Raw genomic sequence first — 18,456 nt, forward strand, 5'->3', positions numbered from 1 at the left:
CAAAGTGTTACCATAGAAACAGGACTATGTTAAAGATGTCTATTTTGCATAGCACATAAAAAGTAGGTTTCCTGTTTACTCATTTTGTTTCCCAAAAGGGAGGGTTGGGGGGTAGGAGGAGGGAGGAGGGAGCTAAAGCCAAACTTTCGGCTGAACCGCCCCCCCTGGATGTGACCCGGTGGATTCTAGTGAACACTTCAGCCATAAGGCAAGGGAAAACACAACACAGAAAATAAATGCCGGAACATCTTGTCATTGTTAAATATATGATGCAGTAACATCGATTTCCTGGTGTTCGGGGCTTGCATTTCCTAGTCTACAGTTACGTGAGACGCCTTCAGAGGACTTGGTTATTTTTGTATTTGCTCTCATTATTGTTATATTTGGAGTGATGTTGTTTTTCCCAGAAGTAGCTGTCCAATTTTTTTTTTCCTTTTGTAAAGCACTGAGCACTGGGACCACTTAATTGCCACAAGTGAATTTCACATCTTCTGGTGTACATTGTGTGCAATCTTAAAATATATATTAGTAAAAATCTTTCACTTTATATCCCTTGTGTTCTATACACCTATTATAAATACATCCTATCCTCCTTCTCCCCCTCGATATCATAATTTATTTCCGTCTTAAGGACTCTAAGAGGTTTGCCATATGTGCTTCACCTTGACCCAGAGCACCTGCACTCGGCCTTGCTCAGTACCTACGCCGCGGTCCCCGCAGCCCGGACAGCACCGCCATAAACCAAAGTGTTATAAGGCTCGATCGGGAGGAGGGGTGGGGAAGGGGCTTTGGGGGGGACAGGGGAATCTGACCTACCTTTTACATGAGAATTCTTTAATAATGTTAATGATGATGGAATTACAGCCTGTTTGACCTTTGGCTTTTAAACTTCTAGGTCAGATTTGGCTCTCTGCTCTTCTTCTAAATGCTTTCCCTGTGTTTAATAAAATGTGATAAGTATAGCAGCTGAGTCTGCTTTAGACATCATCCAAAGCAGACCGACTTTCCTACAGCCTCGGAGCTGTACATCTTATTGCCAGTACCACAACAGTCCTGCGGGATCTCGCCCCGCCCCGCCTTCTCCCTTCCCTCTCCAGGCCTGTTCCTCTACCAACAATGACCCTTTGTTCCACCCAGTGAAGAGGGACTCTTCTTTTCCTGCAAGTTGCTATTTGATAAGAGTGAATTCCTTCCAATGCACCCTAATCCACTGTGTGTATGCTGTTGTGTCTCCTACTTGCCTCTTAAAATCGTAGTGAAACCAAAGTGCTGTGCTACCTAATTGGGTCCCCCACCCCCCCTCTTCCCAACTTTCTGTTTCAGAGGCAGCAGCGCTGAACTGTGTTCGCAGACAGCCCTTCCCCCTTCCCCCGCCTTCCACCGGCTCCTGGTCTTCCGCGCTGGCAGCCTGGCGTCCGGCTGGAAGGCTCCTTCTTAGCAAACACAGTTTCTAGAAATGTATCATATTATTATCCATTCGACGGTAGCTGTTTGTTGCAAACGGATGGAGTAGGAGACCCCCAACGTGAATGTTCCATTCGTGATGCAGAACGTGGCGTGAGGGGAAATCACATGGGAAGTACGGCAGAGCCCTGGATAACGGGAGTGTGCAACCGTGAGGCCTACACGCTAGCGCTCTCTGCAAGCCCCACCGAGCCAGAGGTCTATGCGACACACGTCGAGGGGCACACCCGAGGCAGAAGACGGCGTTTCCAGGCGGGGCATCCCAGGGCATCTATGCCTAGGACGCCCAAGGGCTCTCTCGCGTCCACCCGCCACAGTCTGCGCTTGGCTGCGGTGCAGGCCTGCGTGACCGCGGCACATGGCTTCCAGGAGGACAGGGGTGAGGCGAGCGCCGGTCCCCACGGGCGCCCTCTACACAAGTCTTCCAGCTGTCGGTGCGCATCTGGATTCACCACGGCCGAAACGCTACAGACTAGGTAAGCTGTCCAGCTCAACGGGGCCCTTCGGAGAAGGAGTGTCCCCTCCACCCCCGCTGTGCTTCAGTCCACTCGAGACACAAGGGGTCAGCCGCGCCCCCGCGGGCAGGTGGGAGGGCGGGCGGCAGCAGGACAGTCAGTTTCCTCCTCCGGGAAAGCGAAGGCACCGCCACGTCTCAGACCTTGTAGTAAATGTTCGCGGGGCTCTGGGGGGGCATCTCCTGGACTATGTACACGGGGTGCCCGTAGTCCCCGCTGACCTTCTCGTAGTGGGGGCAGAAGACACTGTCCGCAGTCCTCAGGGGGATGATAATGTCACTGGGCTCCGAGCCGTTGTTGTTGCCGCCGCGCTTGGGGGTGGCCAGCGTGCTGAGCGACAGCGTGGCCGTGTGCTGCGGCGAGTGCTTGCGGTGCCTCCGCCGGTACTTGAGCAGCAGGACCACCAGCGTGATGATGATGACGATGAAGATGATGCATCCTGAAGCAATCCCCGCGAATAAGGCCACTTCGGAACCGAGGATATTGTTCCCGGAATGCCCGGCGCTGTTGCCGTCGGTGCTGGAACCTGCAGAGGCGGAGAAAGCACCACCACCGTTAGCGCTGCCCCAGCTGCTGCTGTAAGGACCCCGGGAAGCGAGGACGTGAAGCGGGGCCGGGGCTTTAACGGGCGGCTAGGCTTTGACAAACCAATTACCTCGGGTAATAGCTAAACGGAAAAGGCAGAAGTCAGCAATCGATGTGAAAGGAGATGTGACTCGAGGTCGGATTTTCATGCTGCTCTCAAATCACATCGTTCCCTTTTCATACATCATCATCCGTCCGCCGCCGGGATGGGCCGTGACAGCCAGCCCTTGCTCTTGCTTCACGCCTGAACCCACGTCAGCCAGCCTGCGGCCACAGCAGGCGCCTGGCTGTCAGTGTCTGCTGCCCACGCTGCACTGCCTGCTTTTCTCCAGGAAAGGGGGGTTCCCGGGAATCCAAGCCGGGGATCCAAGCCGCCTGCCTTCTCCAGACAAGCCCCGCCCACTGGCAGAGCCACGCAGGCAGCCCCGGCAGTGATGGGGCCTGGGAAAATGTTCAACTCCTCACTCGTTTGTATTATTTGATTTACACTTAAAATATATTTGGAAGGCAGCAGAAACTCTCATGCTGAACAGACTGCCAACCCAAATGTGAAGCACTAAAAAATTGCCTGGCATCGTTATATTACCCATTTATCAGTTTGTCACAAGAATTTGACACATCTTGTCACTGAAAGTTAGAAATAACAACTTCCCTCCTTGACGCTTGGAAAGAGATGGAATATTGCTACAGATGCTAAATTCACACGACGACTAACCAGGCGTACGGATCCCTAATACAAAAACTGCTGAGGTCTGCTCAACAACTTCCATACATTAAAAAAAATCATTAGCATGGTAACAAATACATAGCTGTTTGTTCAGACTGCTAAGAAAATGAGTTAAATGACAGCCAATTTTATCTGGTATTGTAAACTCTTGCCAGGGATCTGTTTAATATTTTATATTACACTGACTATGTAAAAAAAGTTTTTTGATGATAATCGCCTGAAAAACACAGCATTATGTAATATTTTAAGATGTTGCCATCTAAAATGTAGAAGAGGATCATTCAGGCTCTTTGTGGATTAGATATAATTAGATGAGGGATTAGGACATTAATTATATATACATTAGCATCGGCTTTAAGCTAGTGTTGCAACCAGCACAATAAAGTGCCGGCCAATGAAAATAACTTTGTTCTGAGAAAATAGTGCTAATAACTGGCACTTACATCTGATGAATTCCACTCTTCCGATTGGAGGACTTTTGCAGGAATGAATTATTTTGTTCTTACTGGGCAATTAACAACAGCTAACTGAGAGCGAAGATTACTGACGTCAGTAACTACGAGGTAATCCTACTTGGTGTAGGAGTACTTTGACTCTGCTCTACCTCTTGAGATACTAAGTGTACGGTGCACACAGACTACACACACAGTCATGCTGCTATACCTGGATTTGGTTTGACAAAGGGACTTGTTGTTGAGCTTCTTCCATTTGTACCAGCTTCTAGTTCTGGACGTCTTGTTGGATCATTATGCCTGGTTGACCCAGCAGAACTCGCATCTATATGAAAAACAAATGATTACTTACCGCACAGACATCTGATAAGATCTAGCTTTAGGAACTGGATATATATCTCAAGAGGCATGAATAGCAATGAACATAAGATTCTTTATGCAAAGGACTACGAGGTACAAGAATATAATGTTCCTTTTAAAACAAAACGGTTATACTAGTTATTTCAGAGGTTTAGATTGGGAGGCCATCTGTGGAAACTATAGGGATTCTTGCATTTGGCAGGCAGAGCATTGCAGATGACATTTCAATTTAACTGAGCAAGTTGATTGACTACTATACCAATTTCTAATTAGAAGAGTAATTCGTTCTGCACAATAGGTTATCTATATGTGAAAAGGCTCAACAAACAATAGTCCTCTGTAGTCAAGATGCAGAAATGGGCAAAATTGCAGAAACTTAGTTTTCTTTCTGGATATTTTAATTTTGAACCATAGAGGTGGTTTGCTTTTGAGAAGAAAAATATACATACACGTATATGGCAATAGACATTCTACCTGGCTGACCTTAACTTTTACCTCCAATAAAAGAAATCTGTTACAGTGACTTGAGGAAATCTCAGTGGCTCAAGGTACAGAGAAAGGTTTGCTTTCAAAACTAAACTGAAGAGTGACTGAAGGCGAGTGTTAGCAATACTGGTGCCACGCTAGCTGGGGGGCTCAACCAGATTACAGTGGCTTCATGAAGCAGCAGATGGTCTTTACCTTGTCCAACTTTCATGAGGATCTTCATGGCTCTTGTCTGGCACACCCCTCCCTCCTGGTTATCCAGGCCCTCCAAAGACCCATTTGATGTAGCTGATTGAAAATAAAATGGACAAAACAAAAAAATAAAGAAAAATCAGGAAATCAATAAGCCAACTTTACATGAACATGAAATGTCTGAAAACAATTTGAAAAATAAGAATTCACTCTTAGTCATAAGTTTTCTGAAAGTATGGGATGCTGAAAGTCAAAAATAAAAATAAAAAAGAAAGAAAGAAAAATGGATACTGTCAACACTGCCGCATGTATGCTATCTGGTTTCACATTTACTTAAGCACTTTCTCCTTCCTTCATGACCAAGTGGTTTAGTTAAGAGCACACAGATAAAAGGCACAGCATCTTCCAAAAAAGCTTACTGACTATTTCGGGGTCAGACTCAAAAGAGCAAAGTAGTTACTACGGTAATTTCAAAACGTGGTAATCATCACACAACACCTGCTTCCTCTACTACAGATTTCCTGCCTCAAGAACAATTAGCTTGATGCGCCCTGTTTGTCAAGCATCCAAGTTCTGTAAACACGAAAAGATTCCCACACCCCCTTTTTCTTTCCACAGCCTTCCTCGAGCTTAAAAAGTACTGTATACGTCCTAGAATTCAGCTTTTCAAATTCTGAAGTTTGCCCCCCTCATTTTGTAGTCAACTACAAAGAACGAGTGTGTTGTTATTAACTGATGTCAACCTTGGTCAAAGATTCAACCACGCTCCCTGTTTTGGGACAACTCTGGATGGAGAGAGGGGGACCCACACATCCAACTGATCTGTTTGGTCCTGGATATAGGGCGAGGGTTCCAGCAGCCACCTATCTCGTTCCCTTTCTATTTCAAGAGGAACAGAAGGAGGAGGGACAAGAACATCTGACCACATTCAGAATTTCCTTTTAAACAATCCATGCTCTGCTCCATTTGGACATGTTCTTGTTCTGTCCTTTTAGGACGGTGAGTTCTCTGAATTGCTTTGTAACTAAAGCTGTAAAAAGATAGGCGGCCAGGTACTTTGCTGAGGAACAGGATTTAAATTACAGGTCAAGTTCCAGAAGAGAAAAGAAGGTGGGGAGTGCTAGACATTTTCATTCCTCCACAGTTCAAGGGGCAAGGAACAGAAGTGTTTCATAATACACTTCTGCAATGTAAATCATTCTCTACTTTGATTATGAAAGTCTTCTCTACTAACATTATATATTTAAAGGCACAGAAAAGGGGACAGACTTTCTGATAAAAAAATAAACCCAAAAAGACATTTTTAAAATGGGCTGTTTGTTTTCCAAATGTTGGGTGGGCCAGCAACAAATTCTGGATGCGTGTAGAGAAATATGCGTGTCATGGATAATTATATGAACTGGACAATAAGACACTTATTTACTTGTCTCTGTATTCTTGAGTTATCGACTTTTACTTTCATGGTTTTCCTTAAAAACAATGGCCACCTCTTGTATGTATAAATATCTCTTTGCTTATCTGAGTGTTTCCTTAAAGTTCTCAGTCTCACAATCATATCTCACTCTTCTGCTATTGCTGATTCTGATTTTCTCCTGGGAAACTGGGCAAAAGTTGCCATAATAATTTTATGGGATAGAAAGTAGGTAGTAGCCTCTTGCAGATTGTTAAGAAAATGTGTGGCAGCAAAGCTAAAATAAATACTTAAAAACTAAAATATATGAATCTAAATAAATCATCTAACCCCCCCCCGCCCCCGCAATTTCTTCATTTTTCTCTTTCCCCTTTCCCTTCTCCAAAACGGTGCCTAAATTCCAAAGTTCCTTTTTCTCTTAAAGACCTAGAACCGTATGGAGATCTATGAGCAGGCACTATTTCTGGATAAATACAGAGCGGTGTTATCGTTTTTTCTTAATTATTTAGAGCTTTCTCATTTGATCTTCCTCAAAAATTAAAATATGTTTTCATACAGAAAGAAACTAGATAAGTAATGTCTTTTTTCTGGCTGCTGGGTTTACTTAGTTCAAGTGAAATCTCTGTTTCCAAATGCATACACACATAAATGCACCCATAGGCAAATTTACCCAAACTCAAAATTAAATGACTCTTTCTTGTTTAACACTAAGCTGGCAAGTGATAAAAATAGGAGCTGAAGGGTGCTGTGCAGAAAAAAAAAAATAGGAAAAATATAGATTTATTTCAATCTTAAGAAGGAAAGGTCAAAGATTTAGGTCTCAAAGGAAAAAAAAATGAACGGCAGAAAGGGTACGATAAGGCAGGGCGCAGAAGAGTCACTGGCAAATACAATTAAAAACGACATCTGCAGAGGTAGAAACGAGGTAACTACTTCTACTCTGTCACCCTGGAAACACAGGAGTGCCCATAATTGCAGTGACTTTTTCTTTAGATTTTATTTGTAGCTCAATGCCTTTCCTCAATACCAAAGACTCTGGGCAGAGCTCCCTTGGGTCCAGATAACCCCCAAACATAAAGAACGCTAAAAGTATTCAAATTAAATTTCGATCTATAATTTAGCCTCCACAGACTATAAGATGGCAGGAAGAACATTGTGAGAATGACAGTGCATTGTGCCCTGAACAGTTGAAATTTTGTGTATTCCCTGGGGAGAAAGAAGCCTCTAAGCCCTGTTGTTGCAGAGAGGGGAACCCATGGATGCTACCCTGGCAGAGGTCTTACACAACTGAAGCTACTACTGATGGTGGAGGGTGGGGGTCAGTGGGGAGAGTGGGGCCGAAGGGGAGAGCTGGCCAAGAGGCAAAACACTGTGAGTGAGGACAGTTTTTCTCCTACATTCTGCTTCATTCCACTTTAAGTCAACTTGGAAGTTGCAAAAGTTACTAGAAGACATTGAAAAATTCATTACCGATGTTAAAACAGCACAGGAACACTTGGCTATTTAAAAAGGGGCTAACTATTGGGGAGAAAGGAGACATATGTAAAACTTGACAATAAAAAAAAAAGAATAAAGAAATAAAAAGGGGCTAACTTTTAAAATACAGTTAGATATTCCGCCATGAAAATATTTTTGCCCTAAATTAGGAATGACCTAAATTGTCACAGAAAACCCTGCTTTAAGATGTTACTACCAACTGAAATTTCAGCAGGCAAACTTTATAGCAAGCATAAAATAATTCAGAGTAACCTCAACTTATTTTATGTTGGATCCCATAGTCAAAATTGACCTACCTCCTCTCTACTACTTCCTCATGGGGAGTGTAAGGGGGTGTGGTTCTCATTCCAGGGGTCTCCCTGCCCCCACCTTGAGAAATTGCAGAGCCAAGTGGCCTGCCCTGATTGAGCATGTCCCTTGGCTGGCAGAGAATGCTGAAATAAAGCCACAAGCCCCATCGTCTGCTTTCTCCTGCAACAGCCAGTTACCAAGAAGCTTTAAAAGGTTGAGTGGCTGACTTTGAAAAACAACAAGAAACTGCTTATGTGTGGGAATAAAATCTATTTCCATTTCAGAGGAAATGGAATTATTTTTATTGCAATTATTTTTATTATTGATTGGAATGTATTGGGGGAATTTTTAACATAAAGGAAGTAAAAATAAATTGTTACCTCATTCTACATTGTTTTTCTTTGTATCTCTCTACAAGCATTATCTAATCCCACCACAATCAGAATTACTAAATGGGTAAAATTGCACTGAATCATTTAGAGACAGAAAAATAACATGGTTATACCTAAGCTTTTTAGGCCCCAGACATTTTTGTTCCTTGGCCCAGGGTAAAAAAAAAAAAAAAAAGACTTTATAAAATTAAAAATTACTAGAAAAATTTCTCCATGCAGTTAGCAAATCGGTTTAATAAAAATACATGGGCATTTTATAGCCTGCTTTTAAAAGCTTTTGCTTCAGGGATCTAATTGCATGTATTGAGTATACTGAAAGCACTATATTGTTCCCCCAGGGCCTGGTTTTCAGTGGGTGGAGATCATTGCTCAGCAAAAAAGTACCCTGAGTTCACACTGCCTAAAAGTCTTCTTCATATTTTAAAACTACACAGCCAACGTCTGTGGTTTCCCATTAATTTGCACATGAACTTATCTGCAGTTCCTGCTCACTGGGAATAGTATACTGGTTATCTGAGTAGAAAAACAGAGCACCAGTGAGTAAAGCAGACTGAAAGGGCAAGAATATTTCTGGCCGTGTTTTTTAGACTGTGACCAGGGAGAGGAAGTAATATTGCACTTAAAACATGTCTTCATTAGGCTGTTATTGCTCTGCACCCAGGAGGCTAAGCTGCTGCACTGGATCTTGGCTGTTTTTTAGTCCATCGTATCCATAATGTTGTGTTAATCAGATGGAGAATTCAACTGCTGGATTGGTGCTGATATATGGGTTGCAAAAAGGTTAGAAATGAGGGCAGCACACACACACACAAAAAAAATCCTACAGAATCATAGCTTTACTATGAAGGAAAATCCTTAGGTTATAATGGAAAGAATGAATCATCAACATACACTAATGCTTTGGAGAATATTTCAAACTACTCTAGAATGTAGCTTATTGCGATGGGGCTGGGTGGGTTAGGGAGATGGGTGGACACTCAAAAGCAAATATTTTTATTAATTTCACCAAAGAAGTCCACCAGAGAGAGTGAGATAATATGTAATCAGGGTCAGGAAAATCTGAGTTCAGTTTTCCAGCAAGAATGAACACCTTGTCTTTCTATAAAGCTTATGCATAACATAGTCACTCTTATTTGAGTATGAAACAGCATTTCATGAGCATTCTCAAAATCACCCTCTTTGCCCTTACTCTCCTCTCTACCACGTCATCATAGGCTGGCCCTGCTAATTTTGATTTCTTAGACCAGCCTTCCTACACACTAGTCTCCTTAAGCTCAACACAGTCTTCTGAAAACCAGAAGCCTATTACCTGGCAAACATAGGAACTAAAAGAAGCAGAATCAAGTGAGGAATATGGAAAGTAAAGCCAAGACATTAAAATAAACATGGCACTGAGACAAGGCTACTGTTTTCCTCTACCAGGGCTAACGACTCTGAGTGTCTAAAAGAAAAAAAAAAAATGGAAATGAGATATGTAAGTTGAAAAACAAGGAGGCTGATAAAAATATAATTACTTAATGCCAACATACAACCCAGGAAGCTGAGCTCTGTCTACTTAACACCCCGACATCAGTTCAAATTCAAATGTGTGATGCAAATTCAAAATATGTACTAAAGAAACAGAGATCCCATTTTCTATAGCTCAAATGAAGGCAGTTTAATGCCTTGCTTGGGTACCATGGTTCTCCTTTCTGATACCAAATTAAAGGAGGGGGGGGGAAACCAATCTCACCTGGAAATGATAATGTTCACTGAGTGCCCAAAGGTCAAGACTTTTTTAAAAAAAGTAATAAAAATTAATATACAGAAACATCTGTATATGTGCCAAAAGGAAGAAGAAAATTAACTTTTTCTAACTTCTCCTCCTTTTTGTGTTTTTCTTTGTTGGATTTACTGTGAAAGAAACGAGGAATACACCACCACGACTTTCCAACAGCCCTGTTATTTTTGCTTGGCATATTATTTTTTAAAAAAGCTCCACATTCTTTCAAATAACATGGCAGTTTATCCCATAATGCCTGCTCTTAGGGTAAAAGTTTTATGAATACTTCTTAAATGGCCTCACACAGGAGAAAAATACAAAGGCACATATTTTCAAAAGAAACTGTATACCCACAAAAGCTTCTTTTTTTTTTTAAGTTCTCCACTTGATAAGATAGCGCTCAGTGGCATCTGATTACCTGATTTTAGTGTGTGGGGAAGAGTTCCCAGTTAAAACACTGGATAAGCTCCTCGTGATGCAGGGTGTGTGTGTTTCTCACCCAAGAAAACCATGTTCCAGTGTGAGAGGAAGAATCATTTAAATTGAAACCACATCGCTATGATTGTGCTTGAAAATTTTAAAGCAGTAAATCAGGCATTAAGCAGTAATAACTGTCTCAGCACCAATGACTTCCATACAACACAATTACTTATGTTTCTCCACTAGACAGAATGATTTGGAAAAATGAATTTAGAAATGAAGTCACAATTTAGACCTTCCCTCTTGGATTCTAGCATTAAAATATGAATAGAGATACCAGGTATTGAGTATAAGTGGATGGTCTTAATAAAATGGTATAATTTTATTTCCACAATTTCAAATGTTCATCATGAATGATAGGATTAGGATGTTATATTGACAGCTCAGAAAAAAGAGTTTTTAAAAAATGTAACAGCCTTAAAACAGCTTAGTAAACTGTCTTTTTGAGTTCACTGAAAGATTTAATGACATATATTACTTTGCCATTTTACATTACTTTTTTGGGAAGACAGGAGACAAGACATTGTAGATGAGAAAATGTGCCCCTCTCGTGGCATAATAGTTTAGATGGACATGATTTTATTTGCTTTGACAATTTAGACACCAATGGTAAGTCCAAAGGTACCAATATGATATATATTATTATAGCTCATATCTCATACATCAGATGAGACTTGGACATTGGGGGTCAACCTACTGAGAGAATAGTAACAATATAAAGTAATAAATACCACATTTAGAACATGAGAAATTCTGTCATAGCTTGCTCATAAAATTTTTTTTATCCTCATCAAGGATATGTTTATTGAGTTTAGAGAGTGGAAGGGAGAACGAGAGAGAGAGAGAGAGAGAGAGAGAGAGAGAGAGAGGCATCAATGTGAGGGAGAAACATCAATTAGTTGCCTCTTGTATGTGTCCCAACCAGGCCTAACCCACAACTTAGGTATGTTTCCTGACCAGGAATTGAACTGGGACCCTTAGGTGTATGGGATGATGCTCCAGCCAACTGAGCCACACTGTCCAGGATACTCATACAATCTGTTCACTATTAAAAACTGTATACAAAGATCAAGTGATGATCATTGAAGATGCGGAGACCCACAGTTATCTTCGATAAACAGTCCTGAAAAGTCACTGATTACATACCATCCAAGTGAAAAAGGTGGGAAGAGAAGTAGTGAATGTGTGTGTATGTGTATGTGTGTGAATGTAAGTGTATGCACACCTCAGGGGTATATATCACTGAAAAAAATACCCACCAAGTATTAACACTTTTGTGAGAAAGATCACATAGTCCTGGCAATAAATTACATGTCCTCCTACTTTTTTACGAGAGGCCTGATTAAACACATGAGATCATTTCTGAGTGGTTTACTTTATTTCCCCTTAAAATATTGCTTGCAATACATGTTGTCTTGATTTTTAATGAATTTTGCTGAGGAGAAAAAAAACATCCCTTGCAAAGTCTAAGATTTTATTGCTAAAAAATGATAATGATTTTATGCAGGTGGAATCTCTCATTAGGTAAAAAAAAAAATTCAACATGAGTCCATAAAAAAAAAAAGCCTTTTTATCTAACATGCTTTAGGGGAGTTTGTCTTATCGTCACAGTGATTCAGACAAAATTAACATCATGAGAATGTGATAATCAACAATAAAAGGATAATTACTTTTATACATAAAAGTGAACCTTACCATGGGCCAAAACCTACTAAAAAAGACGAATTGTGTTTTAAAAATAGGTGCCCAGATGACTACTTCAATATAATAACCACACTCACATTTAAAAAAAGAGAGAATGATGTAAGAGTTCTAAAGATAAAACATAATTCCCTATTGTCTATATTAGTTTAATTTAAGTATTCATATTTTTAAAAATGAAACTTTCCGGTCAAAAGATACTGATACTATCCAATGAAAATATTCTGACACATGAAGAAGCATGTGTTTGAGTGAGTGATTCTTTCTAGCACACACTCCATTGCTCACTCCTGAGTTTTTAACAGTCTTAATCACTAACATATCTTTGTGGGACTATGGAAATGTCTAGATAGCAAAGGACCAGAGTAAAAAGTTCCTGGTGGGGAGGGGTGCACATCCCAAAAACCTCTTGCTCATTCTATGGTCACTAATTGCATGCAATGATATTAATGACCCCGTAATCGCCAGACCCCAGCACTGAGGTGGAAAACATCCATCTGAGGCCGAGCACAGCGCTGGGTGCTGGGATGTCACCAGTGACTGAATTAATGTTTGCTGACAGTTGAGAATACAACACTGCAGATGAGAAAATGTGCCACTCTCATGGCATAATAGTTTAGATGGGCATGATTTTATTTGCGTTGACCATCTAGACACCAGCGGTAACCCCAATGAAGGGCCCTGTCTGAATCTGCCCTACACACGAACCTTATTTTGTTCAGGGCAACATGCTCTGTCCTCTAAGAATCCAGAGCAATTTTCCACACGTTTGTTTCAATAAAGGAATACCTTCATCTCCTGGTTTAATATCAGGGACAATGAAACAAGGCGACCTCACTAATGCAAAGAACCACTTGCTAAGCACAGCTGTCTTTTAGCAACACACAGCCGGGCTCCTCTGCCAAGTGATCAATTATGCAACTGACAGAGGTTCTGCCAATCCATCCATCCATCCATCCATCCATCCATCCATCCATCCATCCATCCATCCATCCATCCATACAAACTGCAGCACCTGTACCTCATCTCTTAATCCCTTTACTCTGAGAGATTTTTATTGTATAATTTCACTATTTAGCAACTTTCTATTGAGGGCCTTAAAGTGCTTGGTCACATTAAAAAAAAAAAGTAGCATAGTCTTATTGAAGAAACTGAATTAATAGGTAGTAGATCTAAAAAGAAAAGAAAATTCAGAAGATCTGACAGATTGCTATTACAACCACCTTGACCCAATGGTTCTCTCTTCTTCCTTCAACTTTGGGGCATATTATTGCAATTAGTTATTATTGAAGTTAGTTCCACAACGTAGGGCAGGGCATCAGGCCCAACATGTTTGATAGAAGCATAGAGTCCACTGGGTATCCCTATCACGCGAGGGTCTTTGCTATTGCTATGGATGTGTTATGAGCGTACAGACATATACGCTTTCCTGCACTATTTTTGTGATGTGATATATGCAAATACTGACGTCCCTCTCACTGTGTATACATTCATATGCTTAGTGACGCAGGGGGCACTGTCACATAAGTGACATTGGTCTAAGGGTCTGGTTTGAGTTTTGGCTCTGACATTTCACGGCTGTGTGAACTGTACTAAACAACTCACACTTTCGAAATTTCGGTTTTCTCTCAGTGATAAAAATTTCCCCGTCACCTGTGTTTCAAGACTTCAAAGGGACACAGAGTCTGTGAGGCTGCAACACCACCCCCCGAGTGAGCAAACACCCAGCCTGAGACTTCAGAATGTTAGGAACAAATGTGTGACTCTTAAGGACAATATAAATAAGTTTTTTTCAAAGTAATCTTTTTTGTGTGTCTGTCTATGCCTCTTGGCTATTTCCTAACCTTCTTTATTTTGCTTTCAATGTTGATCAGCATGATGAATATTTAAAGGCTATTAAGAAAGAAACTTGTTCCCTCTCATGCTTGTACTAAGTCTCTGGTATTGTTCAATTATTTAAAAAGTCTAAGTGAACCTTTAAAAAGCTATAAATACAGGTGCTACAGATATTAAGATGTATTTTATGAAATAGTAAAGGCGGTTTTATTCTAAGCAATTCCTAAATAATTTCTTTTCCCCCCCTAATTAATCTCCTTCATTTCTCACCTGCTCTTGCTTTGCTCTTATTCTGCATGAGGCATTGGTTTCTCCCATCACTTTGAGAATCAGGGTCACCTTATTTTCCGTTGGCTATTTGGGAATTAGGAATAGTGCTCACAGGACTCTCTCTGTCTACCTCTAAATGAGATAAGCTTTCCCTACTGCCTGGTGAGGCCATGGACCATGAACAATCTCACTCTACCACAGCCTTCCCCGCCTAAACCCTGAGTGAGCTGGGATGAATATCCCAATGGCCACGACTCCATCAGACCCATGCACCCTAAGTCTCAGCACAGTCTCCAGCTAAGCAGAATCCCAGGCTTCACTCCCTAAGTGCAAAGAACTGAGGCTCTATTCATACTAAATTCACCAAGGAGTCTTCCTGAGATACTCTGGGAGAGCCTTCACTGCAGGCAGAAAAGGATTTCACATTATGTTAAAAAATAATAAAAACAAGCTTCTAATTATCAGACTAATGAAATGATGTACTTTCCCAGCTAGTCTCGGTGACAAGGCAACTCTGACACATTTCTTTTCTAGAAGAACCTCTATACTACATTAGGATGCTGCTAAAATTACCGGTAAAACACAGCATTGCCTTTGTGGAACAGGGAACTGAGAAAACGCCTGGCAAATGGTTAAAGGTCAGTGGGGAAAATGATTAGGCAATTGGAAGCTTCCTCCCGGTGCATCTCCTTTGGGTCTTACAGAGGATATGTTGCCATGCCTGGGCCATTCCACCAACTAAAACATACATAAATGCATGTTTCCTGGCAAGGGAAGCCCGGACAAAGGAACTTTTATAACACTCTAGGAAGGCAGAGAGGGAAGATCTTATAATTAAGCTATGCAGCATTCCTGAAACTTGTAAACTTTCTGGAGTTTCATTGTGTGGATGGCTTTCAAATAAACGATACTTTCTGAGCGCATCTTCCCTGCCCTTAGCTTGTGGGAAAGCATACTAGTCGGTTTGTCTGGTCTTCTGTCTCATCCCATGCCAAAGAGACCCTTAGCCATCCGCGTTTGGTGCCAACCACGGAGGTAAACACTTTACACATATTACCCCCCATTTAAACACACATCATCCTGAGAAGGCAAGTACTGTTACCCCCAATTTACAGATGAAGAGTTGAGGCAGAGATTGGTTAAGTTACTTGTTGAGGGGCATTCAAGAAGTCAGGTCTGTCCAGAGTCTGACATCCAGACTCTCAACTGCTATGTTAATCGTGTGTATGTGATTCCCCCAAACACCAAGATTCTGATGAACATCCTATCACAAAGATGACAGTTATAGGTTAAAAATAAAAAGGTGTTAAAATGCTTGAATTCAGCAATTATATGCAAGGCATCAAACATAAATCCTCACCCCAAAGTCAGAGGACATAAGTGATAGGCTGATGTAGCCATATCACTAAACTTAATGTAGCTTTTATTACATTTATCATATAAGTAATTAACCAACGAAAGCATATAATCACAGACACCACAGATCCTATACAATAAAAGGTTAATATGAAAATTGACCGAACGGCAGAACAACTGGTCGCTCTGTCATTCACTGACCACCAGGGGGCAGACACTCAATGCAGGAGCTGCCCCCTGGTGGTCAGTGCGCTCCCATAGGGGGAGCACTGCTCAGCCAGAAGCCGGGCTCAGGGCTGGCAAGCGCAGCGGCAGTGGTGGGAGCCTCTCCTGCCAAGGCAGCGCTAAGGATGTAGCTTAGGATTAGGCCCAGGGAGCGGGGCCTAAGCCTTCAGTCAGACATGCCCCAAGGGCTCCTGAATTGGGAGAAGGCTCAGGCCGGGCTGAGGGGACCCTCCCTCCCCCTCTCTGCCCCTGAGTGCATGAATTTCGTGCACGGGGCCTCTAGTTCTTATACATTCTTCAAAAAAGCTAGGTGTAAAAGAATATTTGAAAGCTCCCACAACTATTTTAACTATTTTCCTGGGAAAAATACAGTACATTCAGTATATTTTAGTGCCATTTGCCTCATCTACTCCCCAAGTACAAGGAAATAAAAAAACAAAAACAAAAATATAGACACATTCAACAAAAATACAGAAATGAAATCTGTTCTTCTGTTTTGATTCTTTAAAAATAGTGTTTCATGATATTTGTGTGCAAGTATTTTAATTTATTTTGCAATTTTGCTCAGCAGTGGAATTTATGCCTAAAAATAGCAAAGCTGACTGTGGAGCCTTCCCATTTTATATGCTCTGATTAAAAAAAAATATATATATATGCTTTGGAGAACTAAGCCAATAAAGGGCCGAAGAATGGTGACTCACTCTAACTCATCCAGTGTTTCTCAGGGAAGAGTTTCCCAAGGCACGGAAAGTGAGGGGTGGCTTTCGGAAGGATGGCAGGGTGTACCTTCGAGAACAACTTTTAATGGAAGCAATCAGACAATTTCCCACAAATCCATGCCTTGGCTACAGATTTGAAGTAAAATAACATAAAAGCCACATAAGCTAAACTGGAAGGTGCTCTGAGCATGTAGTGTTCTTTTATGAGCACCTCTGTCCTGGCCACTGTTTCCTGACACAGTATTCATCCAATGACACTCATTTTTGTCTCTCTTCTGACTCACATAATTTTGTCCTGTGATGAAAACTTCTTTGTGGCTATTTTGCAAGATTTTAAGCGAAGGCTGGTTAACTAACCCACAGAACCTTCATAATGCTGGATGTTGCAAAGGGTCAACACACCAAAATTGTTGACTCATTCAACTCTATCACCTCTAAAAAGAAATTCAAACCAAGCACCAAGAGTGTCTATAAGAAAACTTTAAGACACAAATATGGATGAAGGCTAAGGACAATCAGAAATGCTTTCCTAGTATTAACTGAAGCATTTACTAAGACAGAACTGCCCTTGACAACAGGCAACTTCAGAGATAGTTATTTCATAAACTCTTTTTAAATTTTAAGGACATAATAAAAGTAACTATAGGTTATGTAAAATGCTTACTATGATTTTAAGGTAATTAAGAATCTGAATGCAGTATAAAATGGGGCTTTTTCAGACCAAGTGACCTTAACATCCCTACCTTCGGATCATTTAAGATTAAGAGATTTTATTATGCAAATTAGGCCAGAGGCTAATTACAAAAATAGGTCACTTGAAAAAGTCAATTCTAAACATTCAGAAAACCTGCATATATCATTTTGCCACATGTCAAAGCAAATAACCAACTATGAGATTTAATGAGGATTCATGGCATTTTGTCATGTGATGAGTATATACTCAGTAGGCTTAAAATATACTTCCAATTAAAAATTAATATTTACTTCTGAAACTCAAAAGTATGATGCTTGTAATACTACAAGTCAAATTAAACATCTTTAAATAATTTACAGCAGATCCTATCTATTTCAACGGGAAAAAAGCTACACTAACAAGAGATCCTATATTGGATGTGTATGTACAATCATAGTTGGGAACTGGAGACTTCCATCACCAGCCAGAACTACAACAGCAACAGCAATTTCTAGAGAAGAAATTAAAATTCAAAGAACTAAAGCTACTTTCTTATTAAGCTCAGGCAGCAGGACTAGAACCCACATCCCTGGGCCCAGTGCTCTGGAATCAGGAAATCTAGGGCACCAATTCAGTCCATTAGCAATTTGGACTGTTTCCCTGCAGGGTAATGCAGTACTACTCCTAACTATCAATTCTCTTCTTTCTCGCCATGGAAAGAAAGCAGCACACAATATTGATGATTTTAATACTGATGATGAAAATCATATTGATGATTTTCTTAGTTATGAAGGTGCTAAGTAGACACTAAGATCTGAAATGAAGCATATGCAGCATATATTGTAGCAACTCAAAGACACCAGTATTATTTACTGACTATCTCAAAATGAACTGATGAAGTGTTAAACATATACTTGTAAATTTTAGGTTTTTTTCTTCATACTACCTAGTATAGTACTATTTTAAGTACAATGTGACGAGAGAGAGAGAGAGAGAGAGAGAGAGAGAGAGAGAGATTAAGATTGTTTGATGTGTGCCCAACTGGTGTGGCTCAGTGGTTGA

General features: G+C 41.0%; 1 protein-coding gene across 1 annotated transcript in view; it reads right to left on the reverse strand.

Moving 5' to 3' along the window:
- Nucleotides 1-370: 370 nt before the first annotated feature.
- The window catches only part of EFNB2 (ephrin B2), a 43,818-nt gene continuing 25,732 nt past the window's right edge, over nucleotides 371-18,456 (reverse strand). Inside the window, exons 3-5 of the mRNA XM_059685087.1 lie at nucleotides 4,785-4,877; nucleotides 3,955-4,068; nucleotides 371-2,505 (exon numbers count right to left, since the gene is read on the reverse strand). Coding sequence (XP_059541070.1) covers nucleotides 2,117-2,505; nucleotides 3,955-4,068; nucleotides 4,785-4,877 — 596 coding nt within the window. The 3' untranslated portion in view covers nucleotides 371-2,116. The remainder of the gene's footprint in view (nucleotides 2,506-3,954; nucleotides 4,069-4,784; nucleotides 4,878-18,456) is intronic.

Source organism: Myotis daubentonii, chromosome 2 (assembly GCF_963259705.1).
Source record: "Myotis daubentonii chromosome 2, mMyoDau2.1, whole genome shotgun sequence".
Taxonomy (NCBI): domain Eukaryota; kingdom Metazoa; phylum Chordata; class Mammalia; order Chiroptera; family Vespertilionidae; genus Myotis; species Myotis daubentonii.